The sequence below is a fragment of the Cherax quadricarinatus genome, chromosome 30 (genome assembly GCF_038502225.1).
Source record: "Cherax quadricarinatus isolate ZL_2023a chromosome 30, ASM3850222v1, whole genome shotgun sequence".
NCBI lineage: Eukaryota > Metazoa > Arthropoda > Malacostraca > Decapoda > Parastacidae > Cherax > Cherax quadricarinatus.
This window is the reverse complement of record NC_091321.1, coordinates 25,059,400-25,083,210: the sequence shown is the minus strand read 5'-3', so window position 1 is coordinate 25,083,210 and position 23,811 is coordinate 25,059,400. Positions and strand designations below refer to the sequence as shown.

Sequence of the window (23,811 nt, the reverse complement as noted above, 5' to 3'; positions counted from 1 at the left end):
CAAAAGACAAAAAAAAAAATTTTTTTTACAAAATTTATACTACAACTAACAGACCCTAATCTGCCTACACCCCAAGGAAAGGGTCTGACAGTACATGATAAATACATATAGAGTTCAGAAAAAAAATTGAAGAAATAGAAGAAAATACAGTGGACCCTCTGTTTTCGTATGCCCTAGTATGTAAAACAATAGTTATTCTCTATAAAATGTATTTTTTGTTAATATTGTTGGGCGTCTGGAACGGAGTAATTGGATTTACATTATTTCTTAAGGGAAATATTAACAAAAAATACATTCTATAGAGAATAACTATAGTTTTACATACAAACTAGGGCATACGAAAACCAAGGTTCCAGAGTACATGTATATGTATTTAAAATGAATACACATATGGACTAAAAATGTATAAAAAGGACACGATAATTCATGAAAATACACTCAACAAAAAAAAAGTAAATCATCAGAATGGCTTAAATGCAATCTTAAAAAATTAGGATGGCAAAAGGCATACAGTACTATGAAAAGAGAAAAGGCCAGGGTAACCAGATTCACATGTCATATAGTGTTAAATACTTTTATATATACATTACAGCAGTACCTGGGTGAGCTTTATGCATGTTGTGAAGCTGGCAGTAATGTCCTTGAACAATGCCAATGTTGCAAGCAAAATATTATGAAGGTTTATAAACTAAAAGAGGAGGCAGTTAGGGAAAGATATAAACAACTATTGGAGGATAGATGGGCTAATGAGAGCATAGGCAATGGGGTTGAAGAGGTATGGGGTAGGTTTAAAAATGTAGTGTTAGAGTGTTCAGCAGAAGTTTGTGGTTACAGGAGAGTGGGTGCGGGAGGGAAGAGGAGCGATTGGTGGAATGATGATGTAAAGAGAGTAGTAAGGGAGAAAAAGTTAGCATATGAGAAGTTTTTACAAAGTAGAAGTGATGCAAGGAGGGAAGAGTATATGGAGAAAAAGAGTGGTGAAGCAATGTAAAAAGAGAGCAAATGAGAGAGTGGGTGAGATGTTATCAACAAATTTTGTTGAAAATAAGAAAAAGTTTTGGAGTGAGATTAACAAGTTAAGGAAGCCTAGAGAACAAATGGATTTGTCAGTTAAAAGTAGGAGACGAGAGTTATTAAATGGAGAGTTAGAGGTATTGGGAAGATGGAGGGAATATTTTGAGGAATTGTTAAATATTGATGAAGATAGGGAAGCTGTGATTTCGTGTATAGGGCAAGGAGGAATAACATCTTGTAGGAGTGAGGAAGAGCCAGTTGTGAGTGTGGGGGAAGTTCGTGAGGCAGTAGGTAAAATGAAAGGGGGTAAGGCAGCCGGGATTGATGGGATAAAGATAGAAATGTTAAAAGCAGGTGGGGATATAGTTTTGGAGTGGTTGGTGCAATTATTTAATAAATGTATGGAAGAGGGTAAGGTACCTAGGGATTGGGAGAGAGCATGCATAGTTCCTTTGTATAAAAGCAAAGGGGACAAAAGAGAGTGCAAAAATTATAGGGGGATAAGTCTGTTGAGTATACCTGGTAAAGTGTATGGTAGAGTTATTATTGAAAGAATTAAAAGTAAGACGGAGAATAGGATAGCAGATGAACAAGGAGGCTTTAGGAAAGGTAGGGGGTGTGTGGACCAGGTGTTTACAGTGAAACATATAAGTGAACAGTATTTAGATAAGGCTAAAGAGGTCTTTGTGGCACTTATGGATTTGGAAAAGGCATATGACAGGGTGGATAGGGGGGCAATGTGGCAGATGTTGCAGGTGTATGGTGTAGGAGGTAGGTTACTGAAAGCAGTGAAGAGTTTTTACGAGGATAGTGAGGCTCAAGTTAGAGTACATAGGAAACAGGGAAATTATTTCCCAGTAAAAGTAGGCCTTAGACAAGGATGTGTGATGTCACCGTGGTTGTTTAATATATTTATAGATGGGGTTGTAAGAGAAGTAAATGCGAGGGTCTTGACAAGAGGCGTGGAGTTAAAAGATAAAGAATCACACATAAAGTGGGAGTTGTCACAGTTACTCTTTGCTGATGACACTGTGCTCTTGGGAGATTCTGAAGAGAAGTTGCAGAGATTGGTGGATGAATTTGGTAGGGTGTGCAAGAGAAGAAAATTAAAAGTGAATACAGGAAAGAGTAAGGTTATGAGGATAACAAAAATATTAGGTGATGAAAGATTGGATATCAGATTGGAGGGAGAGAGTATGGAGGAGGTGAATGTATTCAGATATTTGGGAGTGGACGTGTCAGCGGATGGGTCTATGAAGGATGAGGTGAATCATAGAATTGATGAGGGGAAAAGGATGAGTGGTGCACTTAGGAGTCTGTGGAGACAAAGAACTTTGTCCTTGGAGGCAAAGAGGGGAATGTATGAGAGTATAGTTTTACCAACACTCTTATATGGGTGTGAAGCATGGGTGATGAATGTTGCAGCGAGGAGAAGGCTGGAGGCAATGGAGATGTCATGTCTGAGGGCAATGTGTGGTGTGAATATAATGCAGAGAATTTGTAGTTTGGAAGTTAGGAGGAGGTGCGGGATTACCAAAACTGTTGTCCAGAGGGCTGAGGAAGGGTTGTTGAGGTGGTTCGGACATGTAGAGAGAATGGAGCGAAACAGAATGACTTCAAGAGTGTATCAGTCTGTAGTGGAAGGAAGGCGGGGTAGGGGTCAGCCTAGGAAAGGTTGGAGGGAGGGGGTAAAGGAGGTTTTGTGTGCGAGGGGCTTGGACTTCCAGCAGGCGTGCGTGAGCGTGTTTGATAGGAGTGAATGGAGACGAATGGTTTTTAATACTTGACGTGCTGTTGGAGTGTGAGCAAAGTAACATTTATGAAGGGGTTCAGGGAAACCAGCAGGCCGGACTTGAGTCCTGGAGATGGGAAGTACAGTGCCTGCACTCTGAAGGAGGGGTGTTAATGTTGCAGTTTAAAAACTGTAGTGTAAAGCACCCTTCTGGCAAGAAAGTGATGGAGTGAATGATGGTGAAAGTTTTTCTTTTTCGGGCCACCCTGCCTTGGTGGGAATCGGCCAGTGTGATAATAAAAAAAAAAAAAATTAAATGACATCCTTTATATAGAAGTCCATAAATCAGTTAAAACAGCATAGTGGGTTTACCTAGATTCTTAAATTACCAGTACATTATGGCACAACCATTCATGAAGAGTCATATTTTTAATCAAAAATTAATAGTGCCACCTCTGTTACCTTAAGTCCCTGAAATGTGAATAAAGTGTGTTGGCAAAAATTTTTGTGTTCCTTCCTTGTTTTAATATTTTATTAACATACAGTATTGTAGTATTAAAAATAAAGAAAAATATTTAATAAAATTATAGATCATCTCTGAATTCCTTAAACAAGACAAGCACTTTTGTAATAAAAAATACACAGGGACACATCAACATACGCAGGTACACACTATTCTGTAATTGTATTATTCACAAAAGTATCCCTTACCAGTATGGGCTACTGCTGTGCAGATATCATGATGAGGTTAGAGCCATTTCCATGGGCCAACAGCTTTTTACCAGCATCAAGAAAGGTGCCCCTGCTGAAGGATGTGCAGACACTAAAGGATAGCCTTCAGAAATCAAGACAAAAAGACCAGTGCCAGAGCCAAGAGGACTCGGATAAATGTTGAGGTTGCATGACCTCTCATGTCCCATGAAGAAAAAATGAGAGTTAATGATTACAGCATCGAAATGAACTAAGAATATTCAAGACTGTTATGGTCACTTCAAAGCAAAATCCTTAAAAAAGAACAGTTGAAAGTATAATCAACTGAATTACAAGGACATGAGGTCACATTTTCTCTAACAGCAGTGAAGACTTTTTTTTTTTTTTTTTTTTTTTTTTTTCACTAACCCCAGAGAACTATTAACCCTGGATAACGCCAAGAAAAGTCGAGCAATGTGGCATATTTCTGTTGGGATCCTTTGGTCCTCTCATTCAGCAAGCAACACACAACAGAAGGCTAACACCCAGGTACCTATTTACTATTAGGTGAGCAGGAGTATGGCATAAGGCTATTTGTTCATACATCTTGGCTCACACAGGATTGAACCTGGATCCTTTGATGAACTTTAAGGTTCAAAGGAAATGCCTCCATTGCACTATGGGCTGAAGATGCAGGCACCTCACCTCATCTTAAACCTATCAAACCAATCTTGTAACAACAGTATGACAGCTTTCCCCACTGGTGTTTGATGAGTGATCACGCAGCAGCCACTGCTTGTTTTTATGGAGGAATGGTTACTCAGGAGATTTTCTTTCGAGTCTGGGCCTCAAACCAAATATTTAAGGAATTTTCCATCTTTCCTATGTTCTTGTCATGGACAGTTACAATAAACAGCATATATACATTCAAAAGAAGGCTGATCTCCAGGCCACTCTGACCAGATGCAACTTTTCCTACTCTCATTATTATACAGTGCTCAACAGACCTGTAAGTTGGCCAACTATGTACTATCTTCCCACTTTTTTTACTGTACCATAATTTGTGTTTCCTCTTACTAGAAGACTTGGCTTTTACACTCATCTTGCACTTAAGAGCAGGGAAACAATAATCAAATAATTGCACAACTATTATGTTAATGGGTGCAGTCTTACAAAATAGCAATGCATTTGTAAGCTAAAACCAAAACACTGGGTTGCAAAAAAAAAAAAAATACCATAATGCATAAACAACAGTGTATCCCCCAAGTATTATACATGATGTTGTTAAAGCTTTCAGATTTAATAATATGTGAAATACTACTTCACTATAAAAGCAGTTCTTGTTAAACATAACCTTACTAAACATTGCCTCACTGAACTCAAAAATGTACACAATTATTTCATATGTATCTTTCTTTACACGAAAGCAAAACTTATTTGAATGGGGTCTTTAAACCTTTTCTCAAAAATCCCAAACTGCTCAGTGTAGAGGGTTACACACTGCAACTGTAGGGCTGAGTGAAGGTTAGTAAACAGTACAGTACTTGGTAAACTGGATGGAGGGTAGTGAGAAATAGCTGGGAAATTCAATGGACAGTTGTGCATGAATTAAGTGGTCAGGTGGAGGTCAGTGCACGTTTCCTCATGTCAATAGCCTGTCATATGGTGAAGGTGGAGAGAGGGAGACATAAAACTGAAAGCTGATAGGTCAAAAGTGTGAAACTAGTGCATACAGTACTTATAAAGTTGCAAATAAACTGGTTTTACCATTAATCTACGTGAATATGGAGGGTTTACTATCAATCACACAGAAATAAATATAGAAAAGATATCTTAGCACCATTAATAAAAAACAAAAAGGGGCCACAGTTGCAAACTACAAAAAAAAAAAAATTGCAAAAAACAGCACTAAAAATAGATTCTACAAATAATGGTAAGACTACTGGAATGGTATCCAGAGGAGGTAGTGTGTGCTACAACTACTGGAAACTATATAACCTGGAAATATAAACACAAATGCAGTATAATGTGATCCTTTATTGACAACGTTTCACCCACACAGTGGGCTTTTTCAAGTCACACACGGATCTACCTGGGGTTGGAAGGTACGGGAGTATTTATAGTCATGTTCAGAATGTTGAGGTCAGGTGGAGAATGCTGCATCTGATGATCTACCGGGTGGGGTTATAGAGTCTTGGGTAGCTAGGCAGGGGTATTGGACAAGTTGTGAGTAGACCTTCTGCATTGTTCTATGTTCTTATGTGGGATAGCGATGAAGAAGTTTCTTGGCGAGTGGTTCAGCTATGTTATAGAAGCCATTGTTCTGGTTGAAATTGTTGGTTATAGAGATAAGCGATGATTCCAGGATTCTTCTGTATTGAGTGTTGTCTTCTGTGGCTATAAGTCTTGAGTTTCTGTAGTTAATTAAATGGTTGTGTGAATTGCGATGTTGTACACAGGCATTCCTTGTATCGTCAGTCCTGCTTGCATATTGGTGTTCTGAAATACGTGTTTGGAGGTCTCTTGATGTTTCGCCCACATATAATTTGTTGCAGTCATTACAAGGGATTATGTATACCCCTGCAGAGGATGGAGGCTTGTCCTGTCTACTACTGGTGATGTCCTTGATGGTCATGGTTGTGGAGGTAGATACTTGGAATGATGTTTTGGCAAAGATGTTGGAAACATGTTTGGCAATGGAGTTGGTGGGAAGGACTATGTATCTCTTCTCGGCAGTGTCTTCTCTGGGTGTGTTGAAGATGTTTAATGCCCGCCGTCTGCAGTCTCTGATGAAGTGACGAGGATAGTGGAGTTTAGAAAACACTTGTTCAATTATAGTGCATTCTTCCTCAAGGAACTCGTTGCTGCAGATTCTGAGTGCACGCAGGAAGAAGCCTATAATTACACCACATTTGGTTTTGGTGTCGTGGTGAGAGTAGAAGTGGAGAAGATCGTTTTGGTTAGTGGGTTTTCGATAGACTTTAAAACGAAGTTCGTGGTCAGCTTTGCAGAGCAGAACATCAAGGAAAGGAAGAGTGTTGTCGACTTCTTCTTCAAGTGTGAACTGGATTGAAGGCTCGACCTGGTTGAGCTTGTCTTGGAGAGCTTGAACGCTGAAGCGTTTAGGAGTTATGAGGAGAATGTCGTCAACATAACGGAGCCAGGTGACAGACGAAGGAATAATGGTGGAGAAACGTTCGGCTTCTAGATGTTCCATGTATAGGTTCGCCAGGACTGCACTGAGTGGCGAACCCATGGGTAGTCCAAAAGTCTGCTGAAAGAGGTGATTTTCGAAGGAGAAACACGTAAAGCCAACACATAGTTCAACAAGGTCGATGAAATCGCTGGCTGGAATGGGAAGATCAAGTGAATCGTCAATTTTCCTGCCATCGATCTCTTGCGCAGGAAAATTGACGATTCACTTGATCTTCCCATTCCAGCCAGCGATTTCATCGACCTTGTTGAACTATGTGTTGGCTTTACGTGTTTCTCTTTCGAAAATCACCTCCTTCAGCAGACTTTTGGACTACCCATGGGTTCGCCACTCAGTGCAGTCCTGGCGAACCTATACATGGAACATCTAGAAGCCGAACGTTTCTCCACCATTATTCCTTCGTCTGTCACCTGGCTCCGTTATGTTGACGACATTCTCCTCATAACTCCTAAACGCTTCAACGTTCAAGCTCTCCAAGACAAGCTCAACCAGGTCGAGCCTTCAATCCAGTTCACACTTGAAGAAGAAGTCGACAACACTCTTCCTTTCCTTGATGTTCTGCTCTGCAAAGCTGACCACGAACTTCGTTTTAAAGTCTATCGAAAACCCACCAACCAAAACGATCTTCTCCACTTCTACTCTCACCACGACACCAAAACCAAACGTGGTGTAATTATAGGCTTCTTCCTGCGTGCACTCAGAATTTGCAGCAACAAGTTCCTTGAGGAAGAATGCACTATAATTGAACAAGTGTTTTCTAAACTCCACTATCTTCGTCACTTCATCAGAGACTGCAGACGGCGGGCATTAAGCATCTTCAACACACCCAGAGAAGACACTGCCGAGAAGAGATACATAGTCCTTCCCACCAACTCCATTGCCAAACATGTTTCCAACATCTTTGCCAAAACATCATTCCAAGTATCTACCTCCACAACCACGACCATCAAGGACATCACCAGTAGTAGACAGGACAAGCCTCCATCCTCTGCAGGGTTATACATAATCCCTTGTAATGACTGCAACAAATTATATGTGGGCGAAACATCAAGAGACCTCCAAACACGTATTTCAGAACACCAATATGCAAGCAGGACTGACGATACAAGGAATGCCTGTGTACAACATCGCAATTCACACAACCATTTAATTAACTACAGAAACTCAAGACTTATAGCCACAGAAGACAACACTCAATACAGAAGAATCCTGGAATCATCGCTTATCTCTATAACCAACAATTTCAACCAGAACAATGGCTTCTATAACATAGCTGAACCACTCGCCAAGAAACTTCTTCATTGCTATCCCACATAAGAACATAGAACACTGCAGAAGGTCTACTCACAACTTGTCCAATACCCCTGCCTAGCTACCCAAGACTCTATAACCCCACCCGGTAGATCATCAGATGCAGCATTCTCCACCTGACCTCAACATTCTGAACATGACTATAAATACTCCCGTACCTTCCAACCCCAGGTAGATCCGTGTGTGACTTGAAAAAGCCCACTGTGTGGGTGAAACGTTGTCAATAAAGGATCACATTATACTGCATTTGTGTTTATATTTCCATTGTGTCGGTATTTTATACCATTTATTTCCACTATATAACCTATTATTTATGGAAAACTAAATACTGAAGATGGACCACAAAGAGCATAGTTTTACTCCTATAATTAAAAGAAGTCATAACATTTTCATATTTGCAGACTATAAATAAGATTAATGTGAAACTAATTTGAGTGGCACCAAAATTAATGTATCATTAAGTATCTCAGACAACCCATACCCAATATAAAACCATTTTACATGGCCTCAACTGTGTCCATAGTATAGATGGAACTGCATACAACAGAATTCACTCAACTCCTAAATAAGCCTGACAAGAGGACCCAACCTGTATTATTGTTTTTACAGTGCCTACATGAAAGTTCATATTCCTATAGATACTGTTGTTAACAAACATCTGCAATTCAGGATAAAGTTTTCTGGAAGCAATGCTCTCACAAAAAAAAGTCCTACAAGTATCCCATCTTCAGTTAATACATTTTCAAGGTTGTCTCCTTGTTAATATGCATTTGTTCATTTCCTCTTACAATAATTTAATATTTTTCCCGAACAGTGGTGGTAGTAGTTGTGGTGGTGGTGGTGGCAGAAGTCCTGGCTGCTGTGGTGGTGCTGGGTGAGGTTCTTGTGGAGAAGGACAATGTAAAGCCACCTTCACGCCACTTCTTGTAAAAGAGAAATGCGTTGAATCCATATATACACATGGCGACAAAGCTAAAGAATGAAGCCACAGCAAAAGCATCTCCAGCCCTGGAAAGACATGGTATGGAAGTTGCTATCTGGTTAGTACATGTGTGACATTACATCAATAATTTCAGCCCTAACAAGGCACCAGTGCAAATAAATAAATAGTAAGTACACTCAGTAGGCTACACAATTACAACTGTAACAATTAAGTCCAAGAAAGAGCAGCAGTAGTCATTGAATAGTGTTAGGTAGAGTAACAAAATTGCAAATATAATTAATCTTGAACAGGCTTAGTTATAATCCTACAAAATGCTCCACTATGAAAATCGAGCTTAAATCAATCAATGATTCAAAATTTAACTTTTTAAATACATACTTGAATTTATAGGTTAAGGGCTATTATCCTACCTAAGCTCATTCCAGAGCCCAACCCTACCTAATGTATATTAAAACCTCCCTAGACTGCAACCCACAATATTCTCAACTAACATCCAGGTACCTACTTACTGCTAGGAACAGGAACAGGTTTAAGGAAACATGCCCATTTCCACTAAGGGTGAGGGATCACTCTCAGCTACTGTGCCTATATAGCTCATCCTCATACGTGTGGAAAACATGTTGATTTTAACATTGCCTAAGCTTCTCCAAGATGCCTCCCAGCCAGACATGCTGATCTATTTTAATAATCTGCTTATCTGTGACTAAATATAAGCTTTCATAGGTTTATGTAACATATCCTGACCCAAGAAACAAAACAAAAAAAAAATATTTTCTCTAGACAGAAAATGTTCAGGAACTGACAATGGGTAATGCATGTGAAAACAAATAGTGTAAGATAAGTTGGGGTTGATGTTCTGGTGTTAAAAGTGAGACACTGCCACATTATTATTACTATTTTTATTCTTCCTCTTATTATTATTATTGCTGCACCTGGAGAATGGGAGGCAATCATGTTTGATCAAGAGCCCCTTACCAGCTTCAGGGAACCTCATCTGAAGGAAGGGCACTGCCACAAAATTGCTGTTTATACAAACATTACACTTACGATGACAGTTCTTTCTTTCTTCTTTCAATACACCGGCCGTATCCCACCGAGGCGGGGTGGCCCAAAAGGAAAAATGAAAGTTTCTCCTTTTACATTTAGTAATATATACAGGAGAAGAGGTTACTAGCCCCTTACTCCCGGCATTTTAGTCGCCTCTTACAACACGCATGGCTTACGGAGGAAGAATTCTGTTCCACTTCCCCATGGAGATAAGAGGAAATAAACAAGAATAAGAACTAGAAAGAAAATAGAAGAAAACCCAGAGGGGTGTGTATATATGTGTTTGTACATGCATGTGTAGTGTGACCTAAGTGTAAGCAGAAGTAGCAAGACGTACCTGAAATCTTGCATGTTCATGAGACAGAAAAAAGGACACCAGCAATCCTACCATCATGTAAAACAATTACAGGCTTTCATTTTACACTCACTTGGCAGGACGGTAGTACCTCCCTGGGTGGTTGCTGTCTACCAACCTACTACCTATACGATAACAGTTGTTGTTACTAAATGACACAACATAACTTTTATCAACTCAAAGCTGAACAAAGCACTGTATTTTCTTTGCTTGTAAATATACTACCACAAAAGAATTTACCTAAAATATTATAGTTTACTGGACTTAGGTTTGACCAACCATGATATTATCAGTACAGTATATCAAAAGTAGCAGGACATGCTGTTTAAAGGGTAACTGTTTTGCTGAAATTACCTGGTTTCTTTATTTCAGCCTCACATTTATATTCTATACACAAGACCTACCTCTAAAGAGGAGTCTGTGGTGCAGAATGTTTGATTTTATTACATGATGACTACACCTTTGAACTAAATAATTTTTAAGTTTCATCATTTGTAGCTTTATAAATCTGTAGTGGAGGGAAGGCAGGGTAGGGGTTGGCCTAGGAAAGGTTGGAGGGAGGGGGGTAAAGGAGGTTCTGTGTGTATGTAAAGGAGGTTCTGTGTGTGTGTGTGTGTGTGAGGGGCTCAGACTTCCAGTGTGCATGAGCATGTAGGAGCAAATGGAGGCAAATGGTGTTGGAGTGTAAGCAAGGTAACATTTATGAAGGGATTCAGGGAAACTGGCATGCCAGGCTTGATTCCTGGAGATGGGATGTACAGTGCCTGCACTCTGAAGGATGGGTGTTAGTGCTGCAGTTTTATAACTAAGTGTAAGCATGCCTCTGGCAAGACAGTGATGGAGTGAATGGTGATGGAAATTTTTCTTTTTGGGGCCACCCTGCCTTGGTGGGAAATGGCCGATGTGTTAGTAAAATAAAAATAATAAATTATCTGTAGAGGCATGTAATTTGTTCCTTGTTTCAGATACCACTCGAAGGGTTCGCTAAATACATCCAACTGATATCATCCGATTGGATCAAAGTAATAAGAGCACCTATTGACTGCTTTCACTGTGGTTGTCCTGCATATTTCGCATCACCTATTTTTATAATTACAGTCATGCACTGCATAATGATGTTTCGATCAACAATTGACCACATATGCAATGGTGGTTCCATGCGTTGCCAGTCGTATAAAAGTATGCATAGCACATACAATTATGTACAGTACATAATACTTGATAATAACAAACAACTATGTTACTGTTTTATGTATTCACTATACATACTGTTCTTTTTATTGTTATTCTAGGGTGTACTCTTTCTATTTATAAAAAAATTTACTGTAAAACTGTATGCCATGTTATGCTGGCAGCCGCCTCCTACATCATATGATGTTCACATAATGACGAAATCACCTAACAACGCATTTCTCAGAACGTATCCCCATTTTTTAACACTCCAGCTGTCTCCCACTGAGGTAGAGTGACCTAACAAAGAAAAAACACTTTCACTATCACTCATTCATTCACTGTCTCGTCAGAAGGGTGCTGAAATCACAGTTTCGATGACCCTCCAAATTGCAACATCCCTTCCCTTCTTCCTGAGTGTAGAACTTAAGTCTGGCTAATTGGTTCCTCTGAATCCCTTCATGTTAAATTGCTCACACTCTAACATTGATATAAAATATATTTATTTTTCTAGTCTTACATCTATGACTCAATATTATCTTAAGATTAAGATGTTCATTTTGACATGATACATGGTTGTACAGAGGAATATAATAGTTAGGGGTACATGCCAAAAGCCCCTTTGCATACAGAGCATTTCAGGCAAAATTAAAGATTAACTTAAGATTAAGAAGGCAATAATAGTTCATATGGTCATTAGATGAGTTACAGTAAGTACAAGAGAATTGAATATTCTATTAGGTAATGCTACATGCCTTTGATAAGACTAGTAGAGAATTATTACACTATTGAATTGGTTTATAAAGATTACAGTATTACAATGGAACAAGTTAAAGCAATTACAGCTTAGTACTATGTAAAACAATGAAATTTGGCATTACAATGGAACAATTTAAAAAAATTTACATTGTGATGTATTACACTTTAGTACTATTTAAAGCAATGAATTTAGACATCCTAATTTTAAAGTAGTGAGTAAGTGGTTAAACATTTATCAGCACAATGTGAGTAGCTTTTGAGTAATTGGTAGTGATTAGATATAGTTTGTCTGGTTAATTTTGTGTGATGAGGTGATTTCTTAGTAGGGCCTTAAACTGATTTGCAGACAGGGGTCCTTTAGAGTGTTCTGGCAATGAATTCCAGATCTTCGGGCCTTTTGCGTGCATAGTATTTTTTGCATAGGGAGAGATGGACACAAGGGATACCGCTGCAGCAGTGACCTCCAGGATTCTTTTAAGAAAAAAATTTGGAGTGAGATAAACAAGTTAAGAAAGATTAGGGAACGAATGGATTTGTCAGAGTAGGGGAGTTAGTAGATGGAGAGCTGGAGTTATTAGAAAGATGGTGGGAATATTTTGAGGAACTTTTAAATGTTGATAAAGAAAGAGAGGCAGTAATTTCATGCACTGGCCAGGGAAGTATAACATCTTTTAGGAGTGAAGAAGAGCAGAATGTGAGTGTGGGGGAGGTGCGTGAGGCATTAAGTAGAATGAAAGTGGATAAAGCAGCTGGAACTGACAGGATCATGACAGAAATGTTAAAAGCAGGGAAGGATACAGTGTTGGAGTGGTTGGTATTTTTGTTTAATAAATGCATGAAAGAGGGGAAGGTACCTAGGGATTGGAAGAGAGCATGCATAGTTCCTTTATATAAAGGGAAGGGGGACAAAAGAGATTGTAAAAATTATAGGGGAATAAGTTTACTGAGTATACCAGGAAAAGTGTAAGGTAGGGTTATTATTGAAAGAATTAAAGTTAAGACAGAGAGTAAGATTGCAGATGAGCAAGGAGGCTTTAGAGTGGGTAGGGTATGTATAGATCAAGTGTTTACATTGAAGCATATATGTGAACAGTATTTAGATAAAGGTAGGGAAGTTTTCATTGCATATATGGATTTAGAAAAGGCATATGATAGAGTGGATAGGGGAGCAATGTGGCAGATGTTGTGAGTATATGGAATAGGTATTAAGTTACTAAATGCTGGCCTGGTGGCTAAAGCTCCCACTTCACACACGGAGGGCCCGGGTTCGATTCCTGGCGGGTGGAAACATTTCGACAAGTTTCCTTACACCTGTTGTCCTGTTCACCTAGCAGTAAATAGGTACCTGGGTGTTAGTCGACTGATGTGGGTCGCATCTGGGGGGACAAGATTGAGGATCCCAATGGAAATAAGTTAGACAGTCCTCGATGACACACTGACTTTCTTGGGTTATCCTGGGTGACTAACCCTCCGGGGTTAAAAATCCGAACGAAATCTTATCTTATCTTAGAATTTTTATGAGGATAGTGAGGCTCAGGTTAGGGTGTGTATAAGAGAGGGAGATTAGTTCCCGGTAAAAATAGGTCTTAGACAAGGATGTGTAATGTTACCATGGTTGTTTAATATATTTATAGATGGGGTGGTAAAAGAAGTACAGTGGACCCTCGGTTAACGATATTTTTTCATTCCAGAAGTATGTTCAGGTGCCAGTACTGACCAAATTTATTCCCATAAGGAATATTGTGAAGTAGATTAGTCCATTTCAGACCCCCAAACATACACGTACAAACGCACTTACATAAATACACTTACATAATTGGTCGCATTGGGAGGTGATCGTTAAGCGGGGGTCCCCTGTAAATGCTAGGGTGTTGGGGAGAGAGGTGGGATTAAATTATAAAGAATTAAATATAAAATGGGAGCTGACACAGATACTTTTTTGCTGATGATACTGTGCTTATGGGAGATTCTAAAGAGAAGTTGCAAAGGTTAATGGATGAGTTTGGGAGGGTGTGTAAAGGTAGAAAGTTGAAAGTGAACATAGATGAGAGTAAGGTGACGAGGGTATCAAATTATTTAGATAAAGAAAAATGGGATATCACATTGGAAAGAGGGAATATGGAAGAAGTGAATGTTTTCAGATATTTGGGTGTTGACTTGTCAGCAGATGGGTTTATGAAGGATGAGGTTAACTATAGAATTGGTGAAGGAAAAAAGGTGAGTGGTGCATTAAGGTATATGTGGAGACAAGAGGCGTGGAGTTAAAAGATAAAGAATCACACACAAAGTGGGAGTTGTCACAGCTGCTCTTTGCTGATGACACTGTGCTCTTGGGAGATTCTGAAGAGAAGTTGCAGAGATTGGTGGATGAATTTGGTAGGGTGTGCAAAAGAAGAAAATTAAAGGTGAATACAGGAAAGAGTAAGGTTATGAGGATAACAAAAAGATTAGGTGATGAAAGATTGAATATCAGATTGGAGGGAGAGAGTATGGAGGAGGTGAACGTATTCAGATATTTGGGAGTGGACGTGTCAGCGGATGGGTCTATGAAAGATGAGGTGAATCATAGAATTGATGAGGGAAAAAGAGTGAGTGGTGCACTTAGGAGTCTGTGGAGACAAAGAACTTTGTCCTTGGAGGCAAAGAGGGGAATGTATGAGAGTATAGTTTTACCAACGCTCTTATATGGGTGTGAAGCGTGGGTGATGAATGTTGCAGCGAGGAGAAGGCTGGAGGCAGTGGAGATGTCATGTCTGAGGGCAATGTGTGGTGTGAATATAATGCAGAGAATTCGTAGTTTGGAAGTTAGGAGGAGGTGCGGGATTACCAAAACTGTTGTCCAGAGGGCTGAGGAAGGGTTGTTGAGGTGGTTCGGACATGTAGAGAGAATGGAGCGAAACAGAATGACTTCAAGAGTGTATCAGTCTGTAGTGGAAGGAAGGCGGGGTAGGGGTCGGCCTAGGAAGGGTTGGAGGGAGGGGGTAAAGGAGGTTTTGTGTGCGAGGGGCTTGGACTTCCAGCAGGCATGCGTGAGCGTGTTTGATAGGAGTGAATGGAGACAAATGGTTTTTAATACTTGACGTGCTGTTGGAGTGTGAGCAAAGTAACATTTATGAAGGGATTCAGGGAAACCGGCAGGCCGGACTTGAGTCCTGGAGATGGGAAGTACAGTGCCTGCACTCTGAAGGATGGGTGTTAATGTTGCAGTTTAAAAACTGTAGTGTAAAGCACCCTTCTGGCAAGACAGTGATGGAGTGAATGATGGTGAAAGTTTTTCTTTTTCGGGCCACCCTGCCTTGGTGGGAATCGGCCGGTGTGATAATAAAAAATAAAAAAAAAAAAGTTATCTATGGAGGCAAAGAAGGGAATGTATGAAAGTATAGTGGTACCAACACTCTTATATAGGTATGAAGCTTGGGTTGCAAATGCTGCAGCGAGGAGGCGGTTGGAGGCAGTGGAGATGTCCTGTCTAAGGGCAATGTGTGGTGTAAATATTATGCAGAGAATTCGGAGTGTGGAAATTAGTATTAGTCAGAGGGCTGAAGAGGAGTTGCTGAGGTGGTTTGGTCATTTAGAGAGAATGGATTAAAGAAGAATGACTTGGAGAGCATATAAATCTGTAGGGGAAGAAAGGTGGGGTAGGGGTTGCCCTAGAAAAGGTTGGAGGGAGGGGGTAAAGGAGGTTTTGTGGATGAGGGGGTTTGGACTTCCAGCATGTGTGAGCATGTTAGATAGGAGTGAATGGAGACGAATGGTTTTTGGGACGTGACGAGTTGTTGGAGTGTGAGCAGGGTAATATTTAGTTGTCGTAGGGGTTCTTAAGGAGATACGAGGGTTGAAGGTAAACACCTTGTTGGATGGTAACACTATATATTGTCAGACTGTGATAAGGAATGGATGGGCCCAGCCTGCCGTGCGTGTTACTGCCTGGATGTCTATACGCCGAGTGAGTACGAGGCAGCGCGTCTCACCCTGATTTTAGCTGTACCCCGTGACGTCATACAGTCACAGGCCTAAGGGATCTTCTATATAAACACATGGATGGTATTATAATACGCTATACAACACATATAAGGGGATCAGCAACTATGCTGACATAGTGAAGGAATTCAGGAAACCGGTTATTTTTATGTAGCCGGACTTGAGTACTGGAAATGGGAAGTACAATACCTGCACTTGAAAGGAGGGGTTTGGGATACTGGCAGTTTGAAGGGGTATGTTATATGTGTATATCTTTATATATGCTTCTAAACTGTTATATCTGGGCGCCTCTGCAAAGACAGTGATTATGTGTGAGTGAGGTGAAAGTGTTGAATGATGAAATTTTTTTCTTTTTGGGTCACCCTGCCTCGGTGGGAGACAGCCAACTTGTTGAAAAAAAAAATTATGGTTGTGTGTTCTGTTATCGTTATCAAGAAGTTTGAGACGAGGGTTAACATTTGAGTATAGTGCTCTGTGTATGTAGTAGGCACAATAATAAGCATGAATGTTTTGTATATTAAGCAAGTTAAGACTCTTGAAAAGAGGTGGAGTGTGTTTTCTAATGCAGGAGTTAGTAATCAATTGCTCTGTACCTTTTTGTTGGGTTATTAAAGGCTTAAGATAATTTGCTGTGGTTGAGCCCCATGCACAAATACCATAGGTGAGGTAAGGGTAAATGAGAGAGCGGTACAAAGCTAGAAGAGTTGATTGGGGTACATAGTACTGTATATTTGAAAGGATGCCTACTGTTTTGGAGACTTAGATGGAAATTTGCTGTGTGTGTGTGTGTCTGAAATCTTGCTTCTATATAACATCCAACATTGTCCAAAATGAAATAACATAAGCAGTTATGCAGTGCTAGAACTCAATTTGTGAAAACATATTTATTTTGCATATTCTGCAGTCCTTGAGTATATATCCTGTATTATTTTGTATTGCTGTACCTGTTAAAATTTTATAGTTGGTAATTAGGTAAGTGATAACAGTCAGAGAGTGCAAGAGAGAGTAGGATGTCAAGACTCACCTTTTCACTGCATAGTCAGCAGCAACACAGCCACAAACAAACCAGAAAAATGTCCATATGACTGTGTAGCCAAGTTCCTGCAGATTTAATACATTTGTTACTAAAGAAATATTTCAGTTTTATTCAGCAAACAGTATTGTTACAATTACATACTTTTTATGAAAGGATTGAAAATATTAATTCCCATTTTATGAACAGTTATTGGTAAGCTTTAAGTGGGGAACAGACTTCTTTATATTTCAATGTGATGTACAGGGTTGATGATTTCCTTCATTACAAATTAGGGATAATAAATGTATGGATGAAGGTAAGGTACCTAGGGATTGGCAGAGAGCATGCATAGTTCCTTTGTATAAAGGCAAAGGGGACAAAAGAGAGTGCAAAAATTATAGGGGGATAAGTCTGTTGAGTATACCTGGTAAAGTGTATGGTAGAGTTATTATTGAAAGAATTAAGAGTAAGACGGAGAATAGGATAGCAGATGAACAAGGAGGCTTTAGGAAAGGTAGGGGGTGTGTGGACCAGGTGTTTACAGTGAAACATATAAGTGAACAGTATTTATATAAGGCTAAAGAGGTCTTTGTGGCATTTATGGATTTGGAAAAGGCATATGACAGGGTGGATAGGGGGGCAATGTGGCAGATGCTGCAGGTGTATGGTATAGGAGGTAGGTTACTGAAAGCAGTGAAGAGTTTTTACGAGGATAGTGAGGCTCAAGTTAGAGTATGTAGGAAAGAGGGAAATTATTTCCCAGTAAAAGTAGGCCTTAGACAAGGATGTGTGATGTCACCGTGGTTGTTTAATATATTTATAGATGGGGCTGTAAGAGAAGTAAATGAGAGGGTCTTGGCAAGAGGCGTGGAGTTAAAAGATAAAGAATCACACATAAAGTGGAAGTTGTCACAGTTGCTCTTTGCTGATGACACTGTGCTCTTGGGAGATTCTGAAGAGAAGTTGCAGAGATTGGTGGATGAATTTGGTAGGGTATACAAAAGAAGAAAATTAAAAGTGAATACAGAAAAGAGTAAGGTTATGAGGATAACAAAAAGATTAGGTGATGAAAGATTGGATATCAGATTGGAGGGAGAGAGTATGGAGGAGGTGAATGTATTCAGATATTTGGGAGTGGACGTGTCAGCGGATGGGTCTATGAAAGATGAGGTGAATCATAGAATTGATGAGGGGAAAAGGGTGAGTGGTGCACTTAGGAGTCTGTGGAGACAAAGAACTTTGTCCTTGGAGGCAAAGAGGGGAATGTATAAGAGTATAGTTTTACCAACACTCTTATATGGGTGTGAAGCATGGGTGATGAATGTTCCAGTGAGGAGAAGGCTGGAGGCAGTGGAGATGTCATGTCTGAGGACAATGTGTGGTGTGAATATAATGCAGAGAATTTGCAGTTTGGAAGTTAGGAGGAGGTGCGGGATTACCAAAACTGTTGTCCAGAGGGCTGAGGAAGGGTTGTTGAGGTGGTTCGGACATGTAGAGAGAATGGAGCGAAACAGAGTGACTTCAAGAGTGTATCAGTCTGTAGTGGAAGGAAGGCGGGGTAAGGGTCGGCCTAGGAAAGGTTGGAGGGAGGGGGTAAAGGAGGTTTTGTGTGTGAGGAGCTTGGACTTCCAGCAGGCATGCGTGAGCGTGTTTGATAGGAGTGAATGGAGACAAATGGTTTTAAATACTTGACGTGCTGTTGGAGTGTGAGCGAAGTAACATTTATGAAGGGATTCAGGGAAACCGGCAGGCCGGACTTGAGTCCTGGAGATGGGAAGTACAGTGCCTGCACTCTGAAGGAGGGGTGTTAATGTTGCAGTTTAAAAACTGTAGTGTAAAGCACCCTTCTGGCAAGACAGTGATGGAGTGAATGATGGTGAAAGTTTTTCTTTTTCGGGCCACCCTGCCTTGGTGGGAATCGGCCAGTGTGTTAATAATAAAAAAAAATATTTTGGATGATTGAGGGTAAATTTATTTTGGGGCATCAGCAGTAACAGCCTGGTTGATCAGACCCTGATCCACCATGAGACCTGGTCTCAGACCAGGTCCCGGGGGCATTGACCACCGAAACTCTCTCCAGGAAAACCTCATTAGCTGGACTGATTTGGGTAGAGAGTAGAATTAGCCCTATTTAGTGGCCTGACCTCTGTGATCTTTGATAAGAATTCCTGATTACAAATTACTGTATCATGTTTAAATTAAATTTTCCATCAGACAAATTGAGGTTGGCATATGATTCAGTATAATTAGATTTCATAAATTGTCATTTTACAGTATGTACTATAAATCTGAGGATAAAAGCAGTTTGTAACTACACTATTGACAAATGATACATGTTATTTCTACTAAGTATGGTTTACACTTGATTCAGAAAAAGATGACATGAAAATTTTGCAAACAATTTATGGAGGTTATTACAAATATTGGACAAATACAAATGCAACTACTAATCTCAATTTCAGTATTATTGAAGACATACAGTAAACTGAAAGCCCACAGTCAACACAACAAAAGAGGTATCCAAATCAGTTGGCATCCTCTCTATGATATGTTACTATGCGAGTCAAACAGCACTACTTATATTGTATTACTCTAATCTATCCTTACCTCACACTATTTGTGCCTGGGGATCTACTGCAGGAAATCACCTAAAGCCAATAATAACTCAACAAAAAGTGGCAGTATAAATGATCAGCCAGTCTAGTGCCAAGCAACACACTCCCACACTCTTCAAAAAGCCTAAACTTACTTAATATACATAAAATTCACTCATACTCCTGTGCATACTACATATATACAACAATCAATTTTAATATTAATCTTGCCCTGAAACTCTTTCATGATAGCTACTCAAGAAGTCATAGGCATAATACTAGACACAAAAATCTATGATACTGTATTCTCCCTGTCTAATTCAATTTGTGTAAAAACTCAATGTGCATAAATGAACCTAAAATCTGGAGCTCTTTGCCTGAAGATTCCAGAGATTCCCTGTCTGCCAGCTGCTTCAAAGGTACTGTTAAAAGGCATGTCCTTACCTTAATGTGATCCAAACAACAATTTTATATGCCAAACAAATCCTGAAATCCTGTCTTTCATCCAATATTATCTCTGTTCTTGTTCCATCCTTCCTTCAACTCTCATTTATTACTGGATAGGTATATACATGTATTGCCCCATCACATTTTGTATTAATTCAGGTAACTAACTTCATCCTTATTGTAATTTTTATTGGAGTTTTATTTTGAATTGCTTAATACCTTTAATATATATACTAGTATAAACTAAATATTCTTATTCCCATGTACACCTTGTTGTGATTTTATCTGCTGCATATACATTTAAGTCATTCTCAATTAATTTATTTTACTGTGGCTCATTAATATCTTATATACATATTTTTTCTTTCTTTCAACACACCGAGGTGGGGTGGCCCAAAAGGAAAAATGAAAGTTTCTCCTGTTACATTTAGTAATATATACAGGAGAAGGGGTTACTAGCCCCTTGCTCCTGGCATTTTAGTCGCCTCTTACAACATGCATGGCTTACGGAGGAAGAATTCTGTTCCACTTCCTCATGGAGGTAAGAGGAAATAAACAAGAACAAGAACTAGAAAGAAAATAGAAGAAAACCCAGAGGGGTGTGTATATATATGCTTGTACATGTATGTGTAGTGTGACCTAAGTGTAAGTAGAAGTAGCAAGACGTACCTGAAATCTTGCATGTGTACAAAACAAAAAAAAAGACACCAGCAATCCTACCATCGTGTAAAACAATTACAGGCTTCTGTTTTACACTCACCTGGCAGGACGGTAGTACCTCCCTGGGTGGTTCCTGTCTACCAACCTACTACCTAGGCTTATATATATATATGTATGTAAAATACTATCTCATCACATTTGTAATAATTCAATGTGTGTTTACATATCATAATATGACTGAAGCAAAGAAAGCCACTATCATGCCGAGACATTTCGGGCAGACTTAACCTAAAACATGTACTTATAGACTACTTAAGTCTAAACAGGTGAAGAATGGTTGAATACAAATAGTCAATATTCATTCTATTGTTAATATGAGGTAGTACAATTTATGACAATCTTACATTTTTAAGTATGTAATTAAGTTATTATACAGTGGTAGAATACAAATACGTATTCTATATTTCAGGTGCAGTGAGGTACTGTGCTTACCAGCATTAGCCAGGGTATGATGGACAAGAGTGCCACTATATTGATTAAAAAGAGGAAGAGAAGTACTGCAGAGGTCCAGAAGCCACCCATAGACACAAAGCTTAACCAGTTGGCTGGGTTGCTGCGAGGAAAGTTTGAGGCCATGGTACAGATGAATACCACAATACAAATCACCTGTAAGAAATCAAACTCTCAGTGAATTATTTAAGTCCATTATGTAACATAATTTAAAGTGTTTATTGCTCAATCATTACTAACATTATTACTACAATATACATAGAAACTGAATTTCTTCTTTGAAGAATCAAAAGTCAATGTTCAAATCTTAGCTAATATAATTTGCAACAAAATATACAAATGTCTAGTACACAAATATTTTCTTAAAACTTTAGGGAAAATAATTTACACATAGAAAATATAAAATTGCATGAGAGTATTATATGAATATATCATCCAACATATGACGAATGCATCTTTAATGCAGTATAATACTGTCTGTAATTAAAAATATATCTGCAAATTTAGTTTTCAGAATAATACAGTAAGTGTAAACTTGCTGGTCCTGCTGCTACAGAGCATTCATCATCCTGGCTGCCCCCACCCTCACTAGGACCACAACTCACCAGGTGAGCACACTTGAGGCGGCCTTCATTGGTATGCAGGTAACCACTGTTGATATAGATACGTTTATTGTCATTGTTGTCTTGTGGTGCTGTTGTTGTTGTGTGTGATGCTGGGAACTGGGCTTCCATCTGTGGGGAATAACACACCAGTTTACAAGATGTCATATCTATGTACTTAACACCTATATCAGGTATATACATACAAGCCCTGCATCATGTGACAGTTCCACCATGTGTTAGTATAATATCTTTAGAATATGACACCTGCATTATAAGCTACTTGCACATGTGAATGTGTGCAATAATTTTGAAAATTACCTTTTAAAATATTAGTAAACAGCGAGTTCTTAGCAAAGGGTAAGGCTGAGTTCACATGGTCATCCATGCAGTCACTGGCCAGACCAAACATTATTTAGTCTATCTGGCTAAGCAACATATATTATCCACAGTTATGGGAACCAAATACTTGGGCATGGGATTTAATCTTTGACCAATCTGTCATTTTTATGTATGTAATAAATATGATAAAATCCTTATGATTTTCTTTTAGCTGTTCTGTTCCTAGCTATCCATGTGAAAGTAAAACCAAGCTATTAACATCTTTTGAAGTCACACTGGTACCTTAGGTACTAGTATGACTTCAAAACAGTTACCTGTTATAGGACTGGTGATGATGATGATGATTTCAACAGTTTGGCAAAGGGGGTATGGGGACATATCGGGCAATCCACTGGGGGTCTGTAATCGTGAATAGGTTAAGAACCCCTGGGTGGTATAGCTTCACTGAAGTTTTATAAATTTCATTGTGAGGCTTGATGAAGTTCCTAGCAAGCAAGCAGAGTCACTTGTTTGTACAGAACTGCTTAATGCCTCAAATGATGTTGTGGAAGTTATAGCAGTAAAGGTCGAGAACGAAAACCTAGTCATTGTGGTAGTCTACAAGCCTCCGGATGCAACATCCCAGCAATTATAGGAACAGCTGTTAAAAATTGACCACTGTCTGGAAAATCTTCCAGCACCTTAACTACTGCTAACTACTGGGAACGCTTGAAAGCACTTGACTTGTACTCGTTGGAACGCAGGAGGGAGAGATATATCATAATCTACACTTGGAAAATCTTGGAAGGAATGGTCCCAAATCTGCACACAGAAATCACTCCCTACGAAAGTAAAAGACTGGGCAGGCGATGCAAAATGCCGCCAATAAAAAGTAGGGGCGCCATTGGTACACTAAGAGAAAACACCATAAGTGTCCGGGGCCCAAAACTGTTCAACAGCCTCCCATCAAGCATTAGGGGAATTGCCAATAAACCCCTGGCTGCCTTCAAGAGAGAGCTGGACAGATACCTAAAGTCAGTGCTGGATCAGCCGGGCTGTGGCTCGTACGTCGGACTGCGTGCGGCCAGCAGTAACAGCCTAGTTGATCAGGCCCTGATCCATCGGGAGGCCTGGTCGTGGACCGGGCCGCGGGGGCGTTGATCCCCGGAATAACCTCCAGGTAACCTCCAGGTAACCTCCTGCACCCAACATCTTCCTCCTGGGGGATTTCAACTTAAGGCACCTAAAATGGAGGAATATAGCAAATAATATTGTTGCAGTAATAACACCAGGAGGCAGCTCTGATGAAAACTCACACTCACACGAGCTTTTAAATCTCTGCACAAAATTCAATTTAAACCAGCACTCGATGTAAGCACAAGGCTTATTCCTCTAAGAAAAAGGAGGAGTAGATGTAAAATAGAAAGAGACAGGCGTTCCCTTTAC

At 39.6% G+C, this 23,811-nt stretch overlaps 1 protein-coding gene across 2 annotated transcripts; it reads right to left on the bottom strand.

Moving 5' to 3' along the window:
- Nucleotides 1–7,966: 7,966 nt before the first annotated feature.
- On the bottom strand, nt 7,967–23,697 carry LOC128692701 (CKLF-like MARVEL transmembrane domain-containing protein 4). 2 transcript variants are annotated; one of them, XM_070090022.1, is made up of 5 exons: nt 23,395–23,629; nt 22,048–22,176; nt 21,425–21,598; nt 17,241–17,317; nt 7,967–8,969 (listed from the first exon to the last, which is right to left on the bottom strand). In XM_070090022.1, the coding sequence occupies exons 2-5, from the start codon at nt 22,174–22,176 to the stop codon at nt 8,756–8,758; spliced, it is 594 nt and encodes a 197-aa protein (XP_069946123.1). In that variant the 5' UTR covers nt 23,395–23,629; the 3' UTR covers nt 7,967–8,755. The 2 variants fall into 2 exon arrangements, with proteins under 2 accessions (XP_069946123.1, XP_069946124.1); XM_070090023.1 differs by lacking the exon at nt 7,967–8,969 and adding an exon at nt 10,264–12,706 and having other exon boundaries at nt 23,395–23,697.
- Nucleotides 23,698–23,811: the final 114 nt, after the last annotated feature.